The sequence below is a fragment of the Clytia hemisphaerica genome, unplaced genomic scaffold, assembly GCF_902728285.1.
Source record: "Clytia hemisphaerica strain Z4C2 unplaced genomic scaffold, Clytia hemisphaerica genome assembly, whole genome shotgun sequence".
Lineage (NCBI taxonomy): Eukaryota > Metazoa > Cnidaria > Hydrozoa > Leptothecata > Clytiidae > Clytia > Clytia hemisphaerica.
Genome location: NW_027104101.1, coordinates 339240 through 360882, shown reverse-complemented (window position 1 = coordinate 360882; position 21643 = coordinate 339240). Strand labels below are relative to the sequence as shown.

Genomic DNA, 21643 nt, shown 5'->3' with positions numbered 1-21643 from the left:
CCAAGGATAATCCAAGGAATTACTTCCATCCATTCCCACCCTTTCATCATTCAGACATAATCCAATACCACCCTTTCATCATTCAGACATAATCCAATACCACCCTTTCATCATTCAGACATAATCCAATACCACCCTTTCATCATTCAGACATAATCCAATACCACCCTTTCATCATTCAGACATAATCCAATACCACCCTTTCATCATTCAGACATAATCCAATACCACCCTTTCATCATTCAAACATAATCCAATACCACCCTTTCATCATTCAGACATAATCCAGTACCACCCTTTCGTCATTCAGTCATTATAATCAGACATATTTTGTGAACAACACATGCATGTAAATAATTTTAAATATATTTAATTTAATCATTTAATTCTAGCAGAACAAAGATAAAACATGCACTCACTTTTCTTCTGGTTATAACACTTTATCTTCTTTACTTGATACAAAAAATGAAAATGACCAGCAACTTGTATTTCAAAAGCAAGTTCTTTACCAACAATAGTGTATAAATACTCAAGTAATTATTTTGTTACATTTATTTTTACACTAAAATGAAATAAAAAGAATATTAGAATATGCAAATTTCATTATTCGCCATAATGTCACTTTGATTATTTAACTGTTTGTTGAATTGATTAATAGTATAATAATAATATTGATTAAACAATTTAAAATATTAACATGAAGACAAGGTTGAGAACTGTATTTTTGATTTCATTTTCATTTTTATTAGTTCTTTCATCACCAAAAAACAATTGGTTACTAAGTAGAAATATACATCTGAGCTATCTACATAGTTTTTCTTTTTTCCTAGTTAAAAAATAAATAAAAAAGTTTATGCTCGCGAAAATAATTTCTAATATATGCAAAAGTGCAACCTTGCAAAACTTTATGCTTCATCCATTAGCCCAGGAGATATTACTTTAATGGGATAAATTTTCGCGGGGATTAATTTTCGCGGATTTCGCGGATTTGGGTGTCATCCGCGAAAATAAGTCCCATTGGAAATTTGAAAAAGGCCCATCTGCGAAATATTTCTAAACAAAACTCAAAATGTGTCAAATAAATACTATTTGAATGGTTACTTGCATCAAAGAGGCGCAAATAATGTGTATTTCAACAACCAATATGCATGATTTGACAGTAAAAGTCACAAAATCGAGAAAATAATGCCCCCAATAGTGCCATCCGCGAAAATTAATCCCCGCGAAATCTAAAAATTTTGCGGATGAGCTCAACCGCGAAATTTAATCCCCGCGAAAATTTATCCCATTAAAGTAGAGTTCTTGTACCACAGTGTCAAGTTAATTGTGTCAAGATAGTAACAAATTAAATGTGATACAAAAGAAAAGAAATATGGAGCAGTGTAAAACTGTTGTTGCGAGCGAACCGCAATTATTTCAAGAAACATTATCTAATATCTCCCGGACTCATGCCTGGTTGGCAGACTTTTGCTTTTTTTCAGATAGGTCCTTGCCATTTGAAAGGTCCTGGTGCAAAAGACCTTTAATCTTGGCAGTGTACATTTTACCAATTGAGGTTGGACTCCCTTCTTTGTACGTTCCAACTTGTCTTGACAATTAACAAGACAAAATTCTGAAAAAAAATAATTTGGTTATTAAACTTTGTGAATGAGTTAAAATGCAGAAAATGTTACATACGTTAGGAAAAGAAACTTTTGCGAAATGTCCAAAGTACGAAAGTTTTCTTTTGTGACATGCGAATATTTTGGGAATATTTCTTCCCACAAAAGTTTCTTCTCCTAAAGTACTTCAAAAATCATCTTGAAGCGAAAGTGCCTTTTAGATACCAAGAAAATTCACAATAATTGCCAACAAACAAATGATTACCAAGAGTTAGTAGAGACAAAAAGCAACTTACGGAAAATAGCATGCTTAATATGAGGAGGAATTATGGTGTGAGTGTCGGTCTCCTCCTCCTCCACAGTCAGACGTGTCTGTGTTTGATGGGTAAAGAATCTTAAGATAAAAAAAGTAGACTGTTTCCGTTAAAAAAGCAGTCACATTCCAAACTGTATATAAAAATTATTATAAATTATTCCCAATGCAATTAAATGGCTTTAATGAGTAATCAAGAACATTTTTTAGTAATAGGCTTAAATTACAAAGATTTTTAATTTATTAAAATCTGCAAGACTTTTTTATTGACAGATGTATAATATCCATACAGCAATTTAAGCAAAGTAAAGTAGTAACCTTCTAATCAAATAAGGAAGGCAATCATTTGCCAGAGGCTTCAACAGAGCAACACAAAGGGTTTCATGCATGACCATCACTCCAGTGCCTGGAGATAATTCAACCATTTGTGGCGGTTGTTGTGGCGGTTGCTGTTGTTGTTGTGGTTGCTGCTGTGGTTGTTGCTGTTGAAGTTGTTGCTGTTGGAGTTGTTGCTGTAGTCCTTGATTCTAAATTGACAATAGGTTTATAATAGCATGTCCCATTAAAGTACATTTAAATATCTGGTCGACTTTCAGTAGACAATTGAACCTTATGTAAAAGATCTAAGGTATATTTCTACTACTTACACTCTGATTCAAGATGCGAACTTGCTCCTTCAGGTTTTCATTTTCCTCATTTGCTTTGATAATGGCAGTCTAAATTAGAGGGGAATAAAAACAGTATCTAATATAAAACTTGTACAAATAGCGTCCTCCCCTTTTTTACTGGAGGGTCTGGAGATATCCACACAAAAATAGCTTTTACTCATTATGACAGATAAACATTGCCAATAACACCTTCAAGTTAATGTTAGTACAAAATTTATTTCATTTACATTGATCTTTTTTATAAAGGTCATTCACATATCATAATTTTGTAAATTTTCTGATTCGCAAAGGTCCATGGAAGTTTCTTCCCTAAAGAAAAAATTTTTGAATGAAAAATATCCATACTGTTTGTTCTGTGGTTACCGTGTCTTTATCATTCAATTGTTGTTCATCTAAAGACAACAGAAATAATACACAGGTGCATATGTCTCAGATTTGTTTTGATTGGTTTTAGAAAAGTTTACAGTTATAAAGTGAATAATTCGCTAGCATATTTAAAACATTATACTGTGTAAAATAGCCATTTAATTAAATGGCTGTAAATGCTTTTTCATATTTCCACAGTGTTGCTTTACTTGATAAAATGTTTCAAAAAATGCAGTGTAAAATGTTTACTCACAATTTTGAATGGTGTTCTTCAGCTTAAAGATCTGAACATCCTTTTGCTCACAATCTACACAAGAAGTGACACCAAGGCTCCTTGCAATGCCAAAACCAATACCAGAGAGTCTTGAGCTAGGTGAACCTAGAGAAAAATTATTAAATTTGTTGTTTTTATCAAGCTAAACATTGAGTATTATTCCTACTTTCATGGCAGCATCTCTTTCCCTTTTGTTTTTACATTTCTAAAATTAATCATTATAATTTCTTATTTTGGAAAGTATATCATACTTCAGCTAGATGTCTACTGAAAAAAAAACAAGTTTGTCCTTAATTGTCGGTCGCAAACAAAAATTACATGCTTCTAAAAAAATTGTGTCTGTAACAGTCTGGAATTGTTTTTTGTTTATTGTGCATATAAATAACAATACATTTTTTTGAATTCCAGACATATCTGATCTTTTATTTGTGATGGACAAATTAAAAACAAACTTGTTTTATTCAGTGAACACCCAGCTTTTGGTGGTCAACTGTCTAGAGTACTTTCTAGTTTATCTTTAGATTTCATGAGTAAAAAGCTACAGGTTTATTGGGTAAATAATAACAAATTTTATTTCTTTAATATGGAGATATTGTAAGAACAAGCTATTACCTCCTGGTAGAGATGGTGGACTGCTAGCAGATAAGCTAGAATGGAGCGATTTACGTATAGTTTGACTGAAAAAGATACAAAGTAGTAACATCACTCAATCATAAGTAAAACAGGATTAACCAAATTAAATATAAAAGCAAGTTGATAGAGAATTCAAAATTCCTTAAAGTTTTTATGTTACGAACTCAGACATCCTGCACATTTTATAACAATAATAAACAATACTTTTTATTATTATTATTGTATGATTCATCATTAGCATCATCACGGTTGTTAATTCCTTTCTCTGTAAATAGTGTGTTAGTAAATACAAATTAGTTGATTATAGTTTGATTTTGGATTTAAAATTTGAAAAGGGGGTTGCTTCATACTGTATGCTTTGATCAATTTTCTATATTAGCTCTCTTGCGCAGAAGCTAGATTTCCACTGAAAGTGGACAAGAACAGAAAGATTAGTCAGATAACACTGGACAAGCAATTGCATCTCTAATAATCAATAATATTTTCTTAAAAATAAACAGGTTGTACCTGTTGTTGGAGTCTTTGGAATGGGTTGTAGTTCCATAGCGTAAGATTGTTCTGAAATAAAACATTGTTTTATCAGAGGCGCGTATTATTTCAAAAATATAATTATGTGGCTTTATTTGCATCACAATAAAGAATATCTTATTATTCATTTGCAATGGTAAAATTTGAATAAATAAGGAATTACCTTTTGATGGCAAGTTTGTGGGGTATATTCTGAAAAATTAAAATGTATCATTCAATCATCATCCTTCCTCAATCTTTATACAGAAATAGTCTTGCCAAACTTGCAGAACATTAACTTCATTAAGTTCCTATCAAAATTTATTGGACATCTTCCAGATTCATGCTCCAGACAGTCAACAACCGGAAAGGTTATTTTTATTTGATAGGGCAGGGGGAGGCTATTCTTCCTTTAGGCTACGCTGTAAATGTTTTGATTTGTATTTCTTACCTGTTTAATTCCACAAGTTTGCGGTTGACTTGGGCCTCTTTCTTGGCCTGCTCATCTTGCTTTTTCCTTTTTTTTATCTCACTTTCTTCTGTATCTGAAAAAAGTATAAATATATCTAATCGTTTTTATGAGAAATTTCTTCAATTTAAATAAATCCTAAGTTGAAAATTTATTACAAATTTGATAGCTTCTTTTTTCAATTTTCAAATATTGTGAATTATGCGATACAGTAGCATATTAGAATATACTGTACAAAATCAACAATGCAAATTTCTATTTACCAGTATTTGTCTTGACATGGTTCTTACTGGCACTACCTAAAGATTCAATGAATGTGATACTATTATTTGTGTTTTTTTAAACCTCACAGAATTCTGATTATCCCACAGTACATTATCTTTTTTATCCCATTTTCAATTTCAATCACAGTTTAATTTTGAAAATATTTTAATAAATAATGATCAAATTGAAGAAAATGAATTCACCTTGCTTCTTCTTGGGTTTTTTTTCTGAGCTTCCTCTTCCTGTAGAAATGAACGAAATGTTATCAAAATAAAAACCACTAAAAATCTAATTCAATATATAGTATGAGACAGATGGCAGTTATATGTATATAAAATTTCAAGAAAAGGCAAAATACAAGCCGATTGCACATTTTACATATCCATTAACTAAAAATATTCACAAAGCTGCCTCTGCATTTTTACCAATTACCTTTTTTAGTTTTGGATTCATCACTGTTTGGTGTTTCTATATATATATGTAATGAAAAAAGATAGACATTAGCTTAAGACCTTACTCTCATGTGCTGAATAAACAGCCTCTCCATTTGTTAATTTTTTGATTTTTTCCAACCATCGGACCTTATTAGGACATGTTTATTAATTTTGAAAAAAATATTTTGACTGACAAAGGAAAGTTCCTTCATTCAGCTTCATTCTTCTTCAATTAGGCTATTTTAGCCTATTTTTGCCCTTTGTCAGTGTTTTCAGAAGAAAGTTTTCCAAACCCCCCTGCTTATTATATTATGATCTTCAGAAAATTTCCAACCCCTTTGTTTAGCCATTTGTATTTATTGCTTTATGTTACTGAATTAGGATAGAAACCTATGGGAAGTTGATAGTGAATTACTACAACCTGCCTAAAATAATATATCCCACTGAGACAGGGTTGTAAGGAAAATATGCACAAACTGTTATTTTCTTTATTTGGATCATTGGTAGTGCTGCGTTCGTCGTCTGAAAAAGAAATGAAGTCGGTAACTTGGTAGCCTAGGCATACAATCACCACTCCTGTATTTCAAAAAGTGTATGTGTGAATAAGCCTTTTAGAGGTTAAAAAATCCTATTTGCTTTGTGTTTGTTTTTAAAAGGCAGGTCTCCTACAGTTCTGAAAGAAATATGGAGAGTATGATACCCAGAGGGTCACTCGACTTCAGAATCAGTGATCCTGCGCTTTAAAAGAAAATCCAACGTTCCATATGCAAGCAAAACGCTGACAAAAAAGTAATGTTTTACCTCAAAATTAAGGAATGGGGTTTATCAGTGATGAGAGCAACATTTCTTACTTATACATAGCACCACAACCATATATATATTATTAGATATATTGAAGTATATTTAACACATTTAATTTGATATATACCTTTCTTTCTTCTTTTAACTGTATTGCTGAGTTTGTTCACAGTGGCAGGATAGTATAGGCCATCATCATAGTAGGCAAAAGCAGTAAGGCCTTCTGAAATTTTATCCAACGGGACTTTCATGCTATTTGGGACAACCTAAACGGGAAATTATAAAGGGGCATTGACTTTTTGAATGGCAGCTTAACATCTGAAAATCTTCCAATGCTAAATGCTGCAAAAAGTCCTGCTGTAAAAAAAGCACCAACATTAAGCTGAAAGTAAAAGATGTCTTGACTAGATTTATCAAACAGAGACAATATCATCATCTATTAGAGTCCTGGAATTTATACTGTTTGGGTGACTGCACCATTTATATCATAGAGACCCTTTTCGGTGTGTATACTGGTACCCTCATGTTGTGTTGTGATGTGAAACATAACAACAACCATTTAAAAAAATTAAAAAATCCAGTAAAAAAAAATATTCACTTACATTAAGTCCTGTTGTGTGCCCAAGATCATTTGCTGGAAATGATGTTATTGGTTGCGTGGACTTCAGAAAGTTGAAAAAATTAACATCAGCAACTTTTACCAGCCCATCTTGATACAAGACAGTGGCAAGTGTACCAGAATCTATGAAATTAGATATTAGACAGAGATATAATTCGCAGCTTGACTTTGTTTATCATTACATGCGCCATTTTGGGGTCGCGGTTGTTTTGGCTGCTGGCAGATTCCTCTCCACTCCAAAAATGGATGGAAAAATTGAAACCCGAAAATTTTTACAACCGACCGAACGACCCACTTACTTTTTAGACCCAATGAGGACGCAAAAAAAAATGAAGATATTTATGATTGCCGCATTATATATAGAGGAGGGGGAGGTCAGGGTTACTCTCGGGTACCTAATAGCCGTCCCCCCCGCTAATTAATTTTTCGAAAATTTTCCACCCAGGACATTCTTATTCCAACCCCCCCGCTTATTAATTTTTGGGAAAATGTTTTTGAAAGTTCCCTTTATTGTCTTAATTCTGCTGTATTAGCCTCCTTTTCAAACATTTTCCACCCAGGACATTTTTATTCCAACCCCCCCCCGCTTATTAAATTTTGAGATTTTTTCCAACCCCCCTGCTTATTCCAACCCCCCCGGCTATTAGGTACCCGAGAGTAGATAGGGGTGGTCAGGATTAGGCAAACTTGACAGTAGATATTAATTGTGATAAAATGACTTTTCATATAACTATATTTCAAGTCTTGAAAAGCTTACTTTTTGTATCTCACAAGCACTCACATGAATAATGATGCAATAACCACAGCATTAATAATAAAGTCCTGTATTATTATATAAATCTCACAAAACAACATGAACACAATAGTTGTACCTTCCAATAGATCTAATCTCTTCTTGACAACAGTTCTCTTTGATGACATGATATCAATTATTATCCAATTAAATAATGATTATGAATTATGACAGCGTTTCGTGCACGTTTTCCCAGATCAATGATAAGAAAAGTCAAATGGCGGGAATCAGCGTCAAATTTACGGGAGACGAATAAACAACAAGCCAGTCCTTTTCCAGTCCCATATCTATCGTTTACCGTGAGAAAAACTTGCTCTTCTCCTTTATAACTATTTCTTAAAAATCGATTCAAAAAGAGAGCGAAATCAATAAAATTATTAGCGAAGGAGAGCAGATAAAGATGGTAGGCAGAAAAGTGTTTAATCAAGACTACATATTTTACTTCAACAAACTGGCTATAACAGCTATAACGATTTGATTAATTTAAAGGAGAATTAATGCCTGGATGATGGAAAAAGGTGATAGGAAAAGAGCTTTTTCAAATTTTTTGGAGTGCAATCCGCAGAAGACATTAAATGGATTAAACAGCAAATTAGTTAGAATCACTCCATCATCATCTCCATCATCAGTATCGGAAACAACAACATCCCCATCGTGTTCTGGTGAAGAAGAAAAAAGTACAAGACCTGCTGATAGCAAATCTGCTAGTAGTTACAACAAAGACAAAAATCTGAATGATGATGATGCTGATAGTGTATGTTTCTCATTGGAACAAGTCCCACCCACAAACCAAATTGAAGAAAGTAGAGAGGAGGAACAGAAACAACACTTATCTAACGAACCTTCGTCAGTCTCATCTACCAATCCATTATCAATATGGTCAAAAGATATTTATACCGTGAATGATCAGACATTGGATGAATACAATAACAAGACCTTTCATAGTAAGTGTAGTTCTAAAATTAAATTATCACATATACAATACAATATGTATTATCTTTGTGATCTTAAACGTAAAATATACAGATATAAATAGTAGGTATTGAAAGATAATAATATTAAAACTTAAGCATAAGCCTGCTGCAAAGTGTTTGTTTTTTATATTCTTTTCTTAAATTGAAGCCAGAAATCCTAAGCCTAAGTAATGTGTCCTTGATGTTTTTATACTGAAGAAGAAGTAATTTTTCGACAACAAAATCATAAAGCAAAAAGGAAAGACACATTACTTTGATTTCTTTTACCGTCAACAGCTGAAACTTTTATCCTTTCCCTGCCAAACATTAGAACTTTATTATCTCCATAATTTTAGTAGAAAAAATTTATCCCATTTAAATTAAAAATGTAAAATATTATTTTCTCTTCAACAGATTTTACTTTTGACGAACAAGATGACGCATATGATAACGATGATTTTGATGAATTTTTTGAGAGCCAACAAATAACAGTGGATGAACCAATTTGCAAGGGAACTAATATGACCCTTCAAAATTCTTTGTTGCTTCATCTTGCTTTTGCTAGGAGACATAATTTGACTAAAGCTGCTCTAAAAGATTTACTTCACCTTACCAGTCTTCACCTTCGCAAGCCGAATAAATTTCCTCAAAGTATTCAACAGCTTCATGCAAGTCTTGCATCACAAGAAAGCGATATTACAAAATGTTTTTATTGTAAAAACTGTTATTGCAACATTGAAGATAAAGATCAAGTTACGTGTGATAGTTGTGGCTACAAGGAATTTGGCCATTTCATAATCAACTCGATAGAAAATCAACTCAGTAAAATTTGCAAAAGTATGATCATCAAATTATATCTTAATTCAAAATCTGTTCCTAAATTACTTGTCCACTCTATTAAGGTTTTGTCCTTTATTTTTATATGAGCTTTTGACAATTTGTTTTTTAGCATTTAAGTATTTGTTTGATCAAATGTTATTAATTTTTAAATCCCAATAGGACCAGGATTCAAGGAATGCTTGATAAAACCAGCCTTAAATACAACGTCTGTTCTAAAAGATGTCGGCGATGCAAGAACATACCAAGAGCTAATCAAGCAGGGGTATTTCAAACAAGATGGACTCAATCTAACATGTCAAATGAATACAGATGGAGTTAGCCTCTTTAACAGCAGTTCCTTTTCTGTTTGGCCTGTTTATCTTAAAATCAATGAACTACCACCATTGTTCAGGTAAAAACTTTTTTATAAATTTTTTTACTGAATGATCAGAAAGGGGTTGGATTTGAAGGTTGTGTGGATGTTGTAATTACTATGTGTCTTCTAAGCCAATAGATTAGATATTTTGAATTGGGAATTGAAATTATTTTTATTGTTTTTAAGCATTCTAAAATTGAAACTTTTAGGAAAACCAAAAAGAATAGAATCATTGCTGGTTTGTGGTTTGGCTATGAAAAACCATTTATGAGAACATTCCTTCGCCCTATTGTAGAAAGTCTGAAATCTCTAGCTGTTGAAGGTAAATCAAAATAGACTTTCATATATCGTGTAAAACCACTTTGAAAATTGTGGAGCGGGCCCTGTACACTATTATGTATTTTTTTGTTGAATGTTTTATGATAACATGAAATAAATAATAAATTAATTTGTAATAATACCCATTTTTTAGGAACTTCTATGGAATATTTTAATGGCCAAAAAGAGATTGTCAGAATATTAGTTATTGGAGGACTGTTTGATCTTCCAGGTATGAAAATTTATACAGGAATAGATAGTAAATTCATTTATCCTTTATAATCTTGATATAATAATTGATTATCATGACAGTGTCTTTGCCACTGAAGGGCTGATAAAAAAACAAGGATAGAATGAACAAACCAGCGAAATAAACAAACGAAAACTGAATGCTTTTATCACTATTTTAATCCACAGTATGTTAATCTATGAGCCAATCAAAACATTTTGTTTTAACATTGAGCTAGCATGAACTATAAATTTCATTTATTTTATTCTAGCTAAGTGCTTGGTGCAAGAAACAGTCCAGTTCAATGGATATTTTGGGTGCAGTTGTTGCGAAATCAAGGGTCAAAATGTGTCAACTTCCAAAAATGGTTCAAAAATTGCTTTCCCGTTCGAGGAAGAAGTGAAGTTAAGGGACTGGAAAAGGACCCTTGCTCAAGCCTCTGTTGCTCTTGAATCTCAAACCACAGTATGACTTTTCTTTGTATTATACTGTATATATATTAGCTTCTTGCTTATTAAAATGTAAGCACTTGTATATTTAAAATACTAAAACCTTTTGCTTTATGAAATTACCCCAAACTCTTTATTTTTTCAGGTTAATGGTGTTCGAGGATATTCAATATTGGGTGAACTACCTTTTGTCGATGTCATTTGGAACATTCCATTTGACTACATGCATGGTACCTTTCTTGGAGTTGCTAGGTTAGTTATGCCATCTGTCTTATAATTTTTTCTAACTTTATAAATGTTTGAAGAATTATTATTCCTTCCATTCCAACTTGTGTGTATTTAATTACTTGGTCTATTTCAAACCGTTTTAATTTTTTAGATCGCTCACAAGACTTTGGTTTGATACTTCTCACTCTAAAGAAGAATGGTATCTGGGGAAATACATCAACACACTTGATCAAAAGCTACTGAAAGTCCAGCCTCCCGATGAAATTTCACGCCTCCCTCGAAGTCTTTCCCATCGCAATTACTATAAAGGTACACATATTGTGCTTACTCAAAAAAAATTAGAAAGCTATGCACAAGTTTTAAACAATTTCTTTAGCACCTTTCTAGTAACTGTGAGCATAACATAGATTAAAGTAAACAGACATCTGTAGCACTTGTTTTGTTATTTTAGCTAATGAATACAGAAATTGGGTGATGTACTACAGCCCAATCCTATTGAAAGGTTATCTGCCTGACAAATTTTACAGGTAAGGAAATAAAATTTACTACGTAGGTATTTATTATGCATGAAAGTTTTAATGCCTCTAATATTTTTACCTTGAAAGATCATTCTGTTTATGCCTTGTGAAACGATCAATTACAAGAAATGTCAGATTTATTTTTCCAAAAGATTAATGGTATTGTTTTCATACATTTCAGTCACTACTTGCTTCTGGTAAATGGTATTTTCCTTCTCCAAAAAGAAGAAGTCAGTTATTCTGAAATAGATCTTGCCGAAGAACACCTGCATTTGTTTTGGGGCAGAATGGATTTGTTATATGGTAGTTATCATATTTTCAACATTTTTGTAATCTATAAGCCTATACACTTTGAACATGTGGTCTGAATCGAAAAATTAGTCTCTACCACTGTTAAAGGCAAGATTTTAAGTATATACTAAAAATTAGATTTTTACTAAAAATTCGATTTTAAATTTTTTATTCTAGGAACAGGGGAATGCAAAGCAAACACTCACAATGTATCCCATTATGGAGAACAAGTCCGAATCAATGGACCCCTATGGGCATCAATGTCTGGATTCAACTATGAGAATTGGAATTCAGACTTTAAGTATCTATTTCATGGAACACAACATGTTGAGCAACAGGTTAGGGAACAACAGTGTATGTAACAGTGGCATTTTTCATATCAAAAATATTCATGAGCTTTTTGAATTTAGAGGATGATATCTGGATTTATTTGGATTCGTTTATTGATACAAAGATAACAAACAAAGAAATATCAATTTTTATTTCAGATATTTTCTAAAGATATATTTTCCTTAACAGGTTATTCAGGCAGTGAATATGGATATGAGACTTGTGGAATGGGGATCCAATGTGTCAAGTTTCACACCAGAGGGAGAGTTCTTTCATAAATTGTGTGGAAACAAGTAAGATTTCTCTCATCTCTCTATAGTTATTTTGGATGATGTCCTTAAAACATTTCTAATCTTCTCTCTGAATTCCTACAAAATGTATTTATTTTATTTTTCAAATTTAGGAATATTTCAAATACTTCGAAAAACTGCTTCGGACCATTCATGAAAGTAAAACCTGAATCTGTGCTTTCATTTGAATGTGAAACTTGTGTCTCGAGCATGATTCAATGGTATGTGTAACTGTATTTTCATTTTCTTTTTATTCAACTTTCTATTTTTCAAACAAATTTTCCTTAACTTTTCTTTCTCTGTTTCATTACCAGGGATGAATTACTTGAATTTCAAAAGATTAAATTTGGGAATTCATACATCAAATCTGAGAAGTATGGAAGATCCTCAGCAAGGAAAAATAGCGCTGTGATTGTTAATTATCAAAAGCAAACTTTGCCAGGATTGGTCTTATTTTTCATGAAGGTACGAATAGTTTCATCAGATGGTAATTGATTTATACTAATGAAATTGGTAAACAATTAAGGTGGATGTTTTTAAAAATGTCCTAGTGGGTCAAAAAGTACTTATGAAGGTGAATTGACAGAAGAATTAATAAATCGTTAATTACTTATTAGGGGAAAGATGAGAATGTAACCCTTGCAGTAGTTGAGGTTTTAAAAGAAATGGAAAGTGATATATGTGGTGTTATGGACAAGAAAATTATCTCACTTAGTCATATCAAGGCTTTTAAAAGGTATAACGTTTGATGTGACTAATTATAGGTTCCAATATTTTAAAAAATTAAGAGAAATTCAAATTCAGTACTTTGTTGTGAACTCTTTTTAATGTCAAAAACGACAAGTTGCATGTTTATATTTACCTAATACCATTCTCTTTTCTTAGAACCGAGAAGAAAATTATTGTAAAAACAGAATCAATCAATGAAAAGAAGGTTTGTGTAGAACAAAGAAAAACTTATTATTTTATTGACTTTGTAAATAGGTTTGAAAGTGACTAGTTATGGTTACAGAGAAAGATAATATTTTTTATAACTTATATTAATTTCAAATCGTACTTTATAGATCTAAGTGGTTGTACTTTATCCGTACCAATTTCTGTGTGTATCTTATTTTGCGTATCTAGATGTAATTTTTCGCACATATTTTTTGTGCACAAACCAAAACCTTCATTCCAAGCACAAGTAAAAATTTGCGATATAGTAGTATTTACTTTATATTTCTTGTATGGTTGTGAAACAATATTTTGCATGAACAGAAACTGGTGCACAATAGCGCAAAGATTAGTATGCATGAAAATAAGTACAAATAAAGTTGGTATATAAATATCATATTGTGGAGAGTATTTTAATATTTTGACGCCCCAGGAAAAATATAACTTGTCAATTTCTCTTATCTCATCGTTTGGATTTTGAGGAGATTCACTTTTTTACATATTGATCTGGAAGGTTCATGAACATTTTGTGATTTATATAACAATTTCTTTTTTTTCTTTTTCAGTAAACTAAAAAGAATAGTAGAACAATAAAAACATTAGAATTGCTGGCAATGACAAAAATGGTTTTGCAATGAACTTTACTCACAACAGTTCATGATAATTGAATGTGACTGTACAAGCATTACAGGTATTTTTTCTTTATTTGTAAAACCATTTCTGAATGTGCTTTAAATGGTTTTATTAATAAATATTATACATCAGTTTGTGTTATTGGCAATTATAAATATTTAGATACTTACACTGCATATATAATGCAATATATTATAATCCTTTCACTTTGGGTATCGTTTTTTAATGATTTTTTCTAAAAAGGTTTTAGTTTTTATCATACCATTCTTCTTTCGAGAATTATATCTGAGACCAAAATATACAATGCCCTGAGTTTGTTTAGTGACAATTTTTTGCATTTAGTGTGGTGTAGACAATTTTTAGAAACGTCAGTTCTATCTCAAACATGGAATAATCTAGTGGATTATGTCTGAATTATGTCTGAATGGCTACTTCTCAATGGCCTATCCTAAAACTTTTAGCTGAGATGAAACTCTGTTGGTAATAACTCACTGAATTATGCCTGAATTATCTCTGGATTATCTTTGCGAACAATAATCCAATGGATTATGTCTGAATTATGTCTGAAAAAAACTTATGGTTTGATAATCCATTGGAATATGCCTGGATTATATTTGAATGCAGTAGTGAAACTCATAATCCGTTGGATTATCATTCGATTATATCTGAATGGGCAGGTTTTACGGATTATCATCTGATTATCGTTGTATTATTTTTGAATTTTTCTGAATTTGTAAGGGTCCCCATTTTAAACGCATGCGAAGGAAAAGTTAATAGTTCACGACAAAAGTTTTCCCATTTTAAACGCATGCAAAGGAAAAGTTAATAGTTCACGACAAAAGTTTTCCCCATTTTAAACGCATGCGAAGGAAAAGTTCATAATTCACGACAAAAGTTTTCCAAGTTTTAAACACACGGTGAAGGAAAAGTTAAATGGTTCCCGACAAAAGTTTTCTCCATTTTAAACGCATGCAAAGGAAAAGTTCATAGTTCACAATAAAAGTTTTCCCCATTTTAAACGCATGGGAAGGAAAAGTTAATAGTTCACGACAAAAGTTTTCCCCATTTAAAACGCATGCAAAGGAAAAGTTAATAGTTCACGACAAAAGTTTTCCAAGTTTTAAATCCATGTTGAAAAAAATCTTCAAATTCATGACAAAAATATTCCACATTTCAAACGCATGCGAAGGAAAAGTTAATAGTTCATGACAAAAGTTTTCCCCATTTTAAACGCATGCGAAGGAAAAGTTAATAGTTCACGACAAAAGTTTTCCCATTTTAAACGCATGCAAAGGAAAAGTTAATAGTTCACGACAAAAGTTTTCCCCATTTTAAACGCATGCGAAGGAAAAGTTCATAATTCACGACAAAAGTTTTCCAAGTTTTAAACACACGGTGAAGGAAAAGTTAATGGTTCCCGACAAAAGTTTTCTCCATTTTAAACGCATGCAAACAAAGGAAAAGTTCATAGTTCACAATAAAAGTTTTCCCCATTTTAAACGCATGGGAAGGAAAAGTTAATAGTTCACGACAAAAGTTTTCCCCATTTAAAACGCATGCAAAGGAAAAGTTAATAGTTCACGACAAAAGTTTTCCACGTTTTAATAGCATGTTGAAGAAAATCTCCTAATTCATGGCAAAAGTATTCCACATTTTGAACGCATGCAAAGGAAAATCTCCGAATTCATAACAAAAATATTCAACATTTTAAACGCATATGCGAAGAAAAAGTTAATAATTCACGACAAAAGTTTTCCCCATTTTAAATGCATGTGAAGGAAAAGTTAATAGTTCACGACAAAAATTTTCCCCATTTAAACGCATGTAAAGGAAAAGTTAATAGTTCACGACAAAAGTTTTCCACGTTTTAATAGCAAGTTGAAGAAAATCTCCAAATTCATGGCAAAAGTAGCGTTTTAAAATTTGTAAATTGGCCGCTATAGAATTTCCCTCACACAGAGGTTTCACTTACCAGATGACTGGATGAGTGTCATTATTGTTGTAGAAGAAGCACCAAGTAAAATTCAATCATCAATAATCAGTCAATTTCGCTCCCAGGTTCAAATTTTTTTACTTACTTACTTGGATAACTTGGAAACAAAGGCAAGGACCATAAACGATTCTTCTTTGATGCTGGCAGTCAGTGTTTCTTTTTCAGATTTATCCACAAATATTCAGGCATATTCAGTCACTTGCCTTGTCACCACAATTTATATAAATATACAGGCAAAAATGCAGTTAGTTTGTTCTGAAAGTTGAAAATACCATCCTGCTGTTCTTTTTCAAAAGGAAAGAAAACTTCATCATCATTAAAACCATTTTTTGTGTTGTGACAATCACACAAAAATCATGATCCAATTCAACTCTAGCACAAAAACCAAAGAAAGATTGTGAAGGAGCAACAGTTGTTGTGCGAAGGTGGTACTTCCCTAGGCTATAGTTTGGCAACAGCCTGACAGCAGTTTAATCATCATGTAGAAGGTTTAGACAATTTGTTCTTGAACCAGCAGAAGAAGGACTATGCTGGCAAGAAGAGAAAGTTTTTTGTAGGTAGGCAATAGCAACCGGTTCAAATGAATAAACGCGCGGGAAAACGGGGAAAACAAACCAATCATAGAAGTTCTCTTGCTGCAATATGAGGATTTAGTGCGAAAACGGAGCGATCTGAGGAAACACGAGAGTCATGTAGCAATGCACGAAACAAAAAAGTTTAGCGATATAGGGCAATTTAGTATATCGCGCGCACATTTTACCAAACGAGATACGCGCTGCGCGCGCAATAAATATACTATGTCTTTGAATTCTTTAGAGTTAATTAATAGCTATTTATGTATTCAAACTTACGTTCTCATATTTTTCTTTAGATTATCGTCAAAACGCAAATAAAAATGATAGATGAAAATGGATCGCCTAACCCTACCTGCCTCGTGCTGACTTATGTTCTTGCATTTACGTCCGGCATATCAATACTCTTCTTCGTCATTGTGTTCAACCACTTTTGCCCAAGATTTGGACGTTGCTTAATCAGAGCTCTGTGCAATAGACAAATTCAAGACATCGTTCAGGAGAAGATAAATCGAAGGAGAGGCGAAGATGGAACGGCAATTCCTTTAATGTCTATGCCTTCAAGTACCAGTGGAAACATAGAACCAGGACCAAGTACAAGTGGAAACGAATCAGGACTAACTACAGCACAAATTAAATTTATTGAAGAAACAGAGAGACATGCGAATGACCCTGTTCCGATAAAATTGACACCAATCGAACCAGAAACACCAACAGAAACTTCAGTTCCATCCGTTCCATCAGTGCCATCATTCGCCTCTCCTGGCAAATCGTGCTTAAAAAAGGAATCAAAAGACAAATCAGATAAAGGAAGACAAATAACATTCGATCCTTTGACGGCTGGGGAAATGTCGAGTAGCTAATGACACTTTATCAATTTCGGAGTTGTATTAGTTTAGAAAACCCATGTAAATATATCAAATTTATGATTAAACTAGTTTATAATTTCCAGAATTTTGAGTACTTTGGCACCCCATTTTATCGTCATTAAACATCTTTGAGACTTAGAACTTTGGGTTTCCTTTTTTTTTAGTAAGATGAAATAATCTTCAAAATTTAAAATCGATTTGATAATTCTACATTATAGAATAGTCAATATCAATGATGAGAGTAATTTGGGAAATAACCTTTTTAAGTTTTTTTCACGAGCATGTAAATTTTTATCGGTTGTCATAGCAGTCTCGCCATATAAGGAAGAAATCCTTTTTTGTTCTCGATATTATGTAAAGTTGATTTATTGGCCTATCCTTGGGTTAATTCCCCATATTTTTCCTTATCTGGTTAAAATTTCTTTTTAAATCGACATTGAGTTTTTTAGTCCTTATAAAGTGAATGCATTTAGGGGCCGTCCATATAGTACGTACGCAAAGATTTTCCAAAAATTTGATACTCCCTCCCCCCTTGAACGCTGAGACCAATAGAAACGTTGTCATTTAAACAATAGATGTACGCTTTTGCTATACCCCCTTCACTGCGTACGTACTATATGGATGGCCCCCTATAGCAACAAATAATTTAACTACCTTTCATCTGCAATATATTGCCGTGAAATTCTGCACCGTCTTTCCTTATTACGCACTTCTCGCCTCGGACTGTCCAATTTAATGATTCGGTTTTACGGACAATCGTTCTTCCGACGCCCAATCAGGCAATGGTTGCAAAGTTTCACGATTTCGCATGACACGTTGAGTTGTTGTAGCCATCTTAAAAAATTTAACAGCACCGAAATAAGAAAACACTGAGAAAAGAATATGGCGACCGACGGCGCTTTTATAGGGGGCTTTATTTTTATCTCCACAACTATAGAACGACATGGGGACGACATTTGAGTTTGCACCAATCAAGTTTTGAGTTTTAGCGACTAGGAACTTTTAATTGTTCATCCATTCTGTATCCACCAATCAAAATTTAGAATTCTGACGACCAGTAATTTGGCTGAGGGTGGGCATTACATGAATGTGAATGTGACGTCATTCAGTGTCCATGATATTCGAGACTTGCATTTGATTTCCACAACTATAGAACGACATGGGAACGACATTTGAGTTTGCACCAATCAAGTTTTGAGTTTTAGCGACCAGGAACTTTTAATTGTTCATCCTTTTCTGTATCCACCAATCAAAATTTAGAATTCTGACGACCAGTATCGAGACTTGTATTTGATTTCCACAACTATAGAACGACATGGGAACGACATTTGAGTTTGCACCAATCAAGTTTCGAGTTTTAGCGACCAGGAACTTTTAATTGTTCATCCTTTTCTGTATCCACCAATCAAAATTTAGAATTCTGACAACCAGTACTTAGGCTGAGGGTGGGCAATACATGAATGTGACTCAGTGTCAATCAGTGTCCACGATGACGTTTAGAATTCGAACCCATGTATTGCTTTCGAATGTTGAAGTATTTGACTTTTGAATTGATGATCATTTAGCTTTATTTACTTTTGATTTTGTTGAGAGTAAGAACTACGGTTTAAAATGTCTGAAAAAAGACCTCTTGACGTCGAAGAAGAACAAAAAGTGGATAAATTTTGGACAAATGGCTGTGGTTGCAAAATTGGACCTCAGAAGGAACAATGCTGCCTTCAATTTAGTAAGGATGAAATCGCCGCACTTCGGGACACTATTTTAGAGTTGAGTAGCACTGAGAGGGATTTTTTAGTGTTAGGTTTCATTTTAGCAAACAAACCAAAATCTGGCGATACTACGTATCTTCTTTATGGAAAACGTGTTTGTCGTGCGTGCGACCTTTTTATTTCGTTTGGCAATTTCTTCCTCAGTTCTTAATACTTTGTGTAAACATTTTGAGGAGAAAGGCCCGGTAGCTCGTGAACATGGGAATAAGGGACGTTTACCACATAACACTTTTTCGCAAGCAACAAATGAGCACGTGGTTAGTTTTCTTAAAAATTTCGCTGAGGTTAATGCTTATTACCTGCCTGGCAGAGTCCCTCATTATAAAGATGAAGATGGTGCAATACAGCTAATTCCATCACATCATACTAAGAAATCAGTTCATCAAAATTACCTTACTGCTTGCAATGAAATCGACACTCGTCCTATGGGTTTTAGTTCTTTTCGTGATTTATGGAAAAAACATCTGCCCAACATTAAGATTGCTAAGACCATGGCTGACCTCTGCTGGACTTGCCAGCAGGGCAATACTAAATTGATTAGAGCTCGTGCTAAAAATGCAGCAGGTAATCACACTGAAGCAGATGAAGAATATGATGAAGTCCTTCGTGAACACGAGGATCATATTATTCAATCGGCCGAAGAAATCAGATATTATCGAGCTCAAGTAGAAAAGGCAAAGGAACATGCCAAAATTCTTGTTCAAAGCTCAGAAAGTTTTAATGCATTAGAAAGCAAACCTAAATGTTCGTTTAGAGGCATTGTCCATTTTTCTTGGGATTATGCACAACAGGTTCACTACCCTTATCACCCACAACAACCTGGGCCAATTTTTTTCAAAACTCCGCGTAGATGTGGTCTATTTGGAGTTTGCAATGACGGAATCGGCATCCAGTACTGTTATTTCATTGATGAAATAAACAGCACTGGGAAAGGTGCAAATGCCACAATCAGCTACGTCCACCACTTTTTGGAGAATTTCAATTTTGGTGAAACTGAAACTTATCTACATGCTGATAACTGTTCGGGTATGTTATGCTTGTGTCTCCTAATTCTTAGCAGCATTGTTTTTATAAAATTATAAAGTGAAAGACTAAATGTTCATTTTCCAAAAAATGTAAACAGAAAATTCATTGAAGAAGATTTTCATAGACTGCTCAAGGTTTTTTTTAATTCCTACTAAAAAATACCTTCTACTAAAAAACCAAAATTAAAAAAATGTTTTCGTCAACTTATTAGGCCAAAACAAGAACAATGCTTCCATTCATTATCTAATGTGGAGAATCATCAATGGATATCATGAGAAATTGGAATATTCTTTTATGGTAGCTGGTCATACCAAGTTCAGCTGCGATAGGTACTCATGATGTTACATCTTTCTTTGTCTTTTTTCAGTTTCCCTGTGTACACATTTATACGAAATTCCTACCTAGATGGGTTTAACTTGTAAGGGGAAAAATGACTCTAGCTACTAACGTTTTGCTCTTTTGCTTGCTACTAGCTTTTTCTACTAGGCTTTGAGTTATAAAAATCTTTTGCCAATTTGGATTTTCCAGGGCTTTTGGTGCATTCAAAAAGAAATTACGACGAACTCAGGTGTCATCATTGTATGATCTAAGAGATGTTTGTGACAATAATACAGGTAATTAGTGGGAACTCATGATAAGCAAGTCAATGTTCCAGCCTATGAGTGGACAGAGCATTTCCATACAGGGTACAAATTTAAACCGATTGACAACATGTTAGAATATCACCATTTTACTATGTCCTCGGAAGAGAAAGGCATAGTATATTGTTCAAAGAAACTAGGTGATGCACCGGTAAAGGTATCTATCCTTGGAGATGTTCCAATTGAAAAAATTACTAGTGATTTGCCAAAAATTGTCAATCCAAAAGGTTTCAGTACGAAAAGAAAAGAATACCTTTATACAGATATTCGTGAATATGCACAGAGGAAACAAAGTATCTCACAGCGCCTGATCCAAGAACATATTAGTATTCCTATGATAGGAAATAAAGGAAATATGTTATTTATTTCTTAGTTCCGAGCAAGAAAAGTGTTTCATCAATTCATTGCGAATTGGTTCTATAAAATTAATAAACAATCAAACATTTCCATGAAGAAGAGGAAATAGCGCATGCCCATTGTTATGAGGTAAACAAAGAAATTTACATATAAAATCACTTCTTTTGAGCGTCTTTTCCTGAAATTTAATGTTTCCTTTCATGAACCATATATTCAATTTGTCAGAAGAAATCGGTTTTGAAAACAAGTGTTTAAGGTATTTAAACCTCACAGTGTTACAAATAACGTCATTATTTGCCTTGATGTGTTT

At 33.1% G+C, this 21643-nt stretch overlaps 3 protein-coding genes across 3 annotated transcripts; 1 reads left to right on the top strand and 2 right to left on the bottom strand.

Annotated features, from left to right (window-relative positions):
* Window positions 1-1388: 1388 nt before the first annotated feature.
* On the bottom strand, window positions 1389-5617 carry LOC136812905 (uncharacterized). The gene is made up of 14 exons (XM_067069426.1): window positions 5528-5617; window positions 5299-5337; window positions 5095-5130; window positions 4814-4907; window positions 4547-4575; window positions 4363-4413; window positions 4060-4120; window positions 3835-3899; window positions 3202-3327; window positions 2928-2974; window positions 2562-2630; window positions 2233-2441; window positions 1898-1995; window positions 1389-1612 (listed from the first exon to the last, which is right to left on the bottom strand). The coding sequence occupies exons 6-14, from the start codon at window positions 4397-4399 to the stop codon at window positions 1431-1433; spliced, it is 894 nt and encodes a 297-aa protein (XP_066925527.1). The 5' UTR covers window positions 4400-4413; window positions 4547-4575; window positions 4814-4907; window positions 5095-5130; window positions 5299-5337; window positions 5528-5617; the 3' UTR covers window positions 1389-1430.
* Window positions 4810-7942, bottom strand: LOC136812951 (uncharacterized). The gene is made up of 7 exons (XM_067069459.1): window positions 7819-7942; window positions 6930-7069; window positions 6458-6593; window positions 6007-6051; window positions 5299-5337; window positions 5095-5130; window positions 4810-4907 (listed from the first exon to the last, which is right to left on the bottom strand). The coding sequence occupies exons 1-7, from the start codon at window positions 7865-7867 to the stop codon at window positions 4810-4812; spliced, it is 543 nt and encodes a 180-aa protein (XP_066925560.1). The 5' UTR covers window positions 7868-7942.
* Window positions 7943-8247: 305 nt separating this feature from the next.
* Window positions 8248-17534, top strand: LOC136812950 (uncharacterized). The gene is made up of 17 exons (XM_067069457.1): window positions 8248-8683; window positions 9107-9529; window positions 9692-9923; window positions 10097-10209; window positions 10360-10437; window positions 10706-10899; window positions 11029-11135; window positions 11263-11420; window positions 11563-11638; window positions 11811-11932; window positions 12098-12258; window positions 12440-12543; window positions 12654-12761; window positions 12855-13005; window positions 13158-13276; window positions 13426-13516; window positions 16971-17534. The coding sequence occupies exons 1-17, from the start codon at window positions 8248-8250 to the stop codon at window positions 17532-17534; spliced, it is 3237 nt and encodes a 1078-aa protein (XP_066925558.1).
* The last annotated feature ends 4109 nt before the right edge of the window (window positions 17535-21643 follow it).

Coding starts and splice junctions, on each gene's coding strand:
- LOC136812905 (XM_067069426.1), bottom strand. CDS start 4,399: ATGGAACTACAACCCATTCCAAAGACTCCAACAACAG. Junction 3,900..4,059: donor TACAATAATAATAATAAAAA/GTATTGTTTATT, acceptor TATCTTTTTCAG/TCAAACTATACGTAAATCGC. Junction 2,631..2,927: donor CGGTAACCACAGAACAAACA/GTATGGATATTT, acceptor CCTCTAATTTAG/ACTGCCATTATCAAAGCAAA.
- LOC136812951 (XM_067069459.1), bottom strand. CDS start 7,867: ATGTCATCAAAGAGAACTGTTGTCAAGAAGAGATTAGATCTATTGGAA. Junction 5,338..6,006: donor TCCAAATAAAGAAAATAACA/GTTTGTGCATAT, acceptor TCATTTCTACAG/GAAGAGGAAGCTCAGAAAAA. Junction 5,131..5,298: donor AAAACCCAAGAAGAAGCAAG/GTGAATTCATTT, acceptor TTGAATCTTTAG/GTAGTGCCAGTAAGAACCAT.
- LOC136812950 (XM_067069457.1), top strand. CDS start 8,248: ATGGAAAAAGGTGATAGGAAAAGAGCTTTTTCAAATTTTTTGGAGTGC. Junction 10,438..10,705: donor AGGACTGTTTGATCTTCCAG/GTATGAAAATTT, acceptor ATTTTATTCTAG/CTAAGTGCTTGGTGCAAGAA. Junction 13,006..13,157: donor TGGTCTTATTTTTCATGAAG/GTACGAATAGTT, acceptor ATTACTTATTAG/GGGAAAGATGAGAATGTAAC.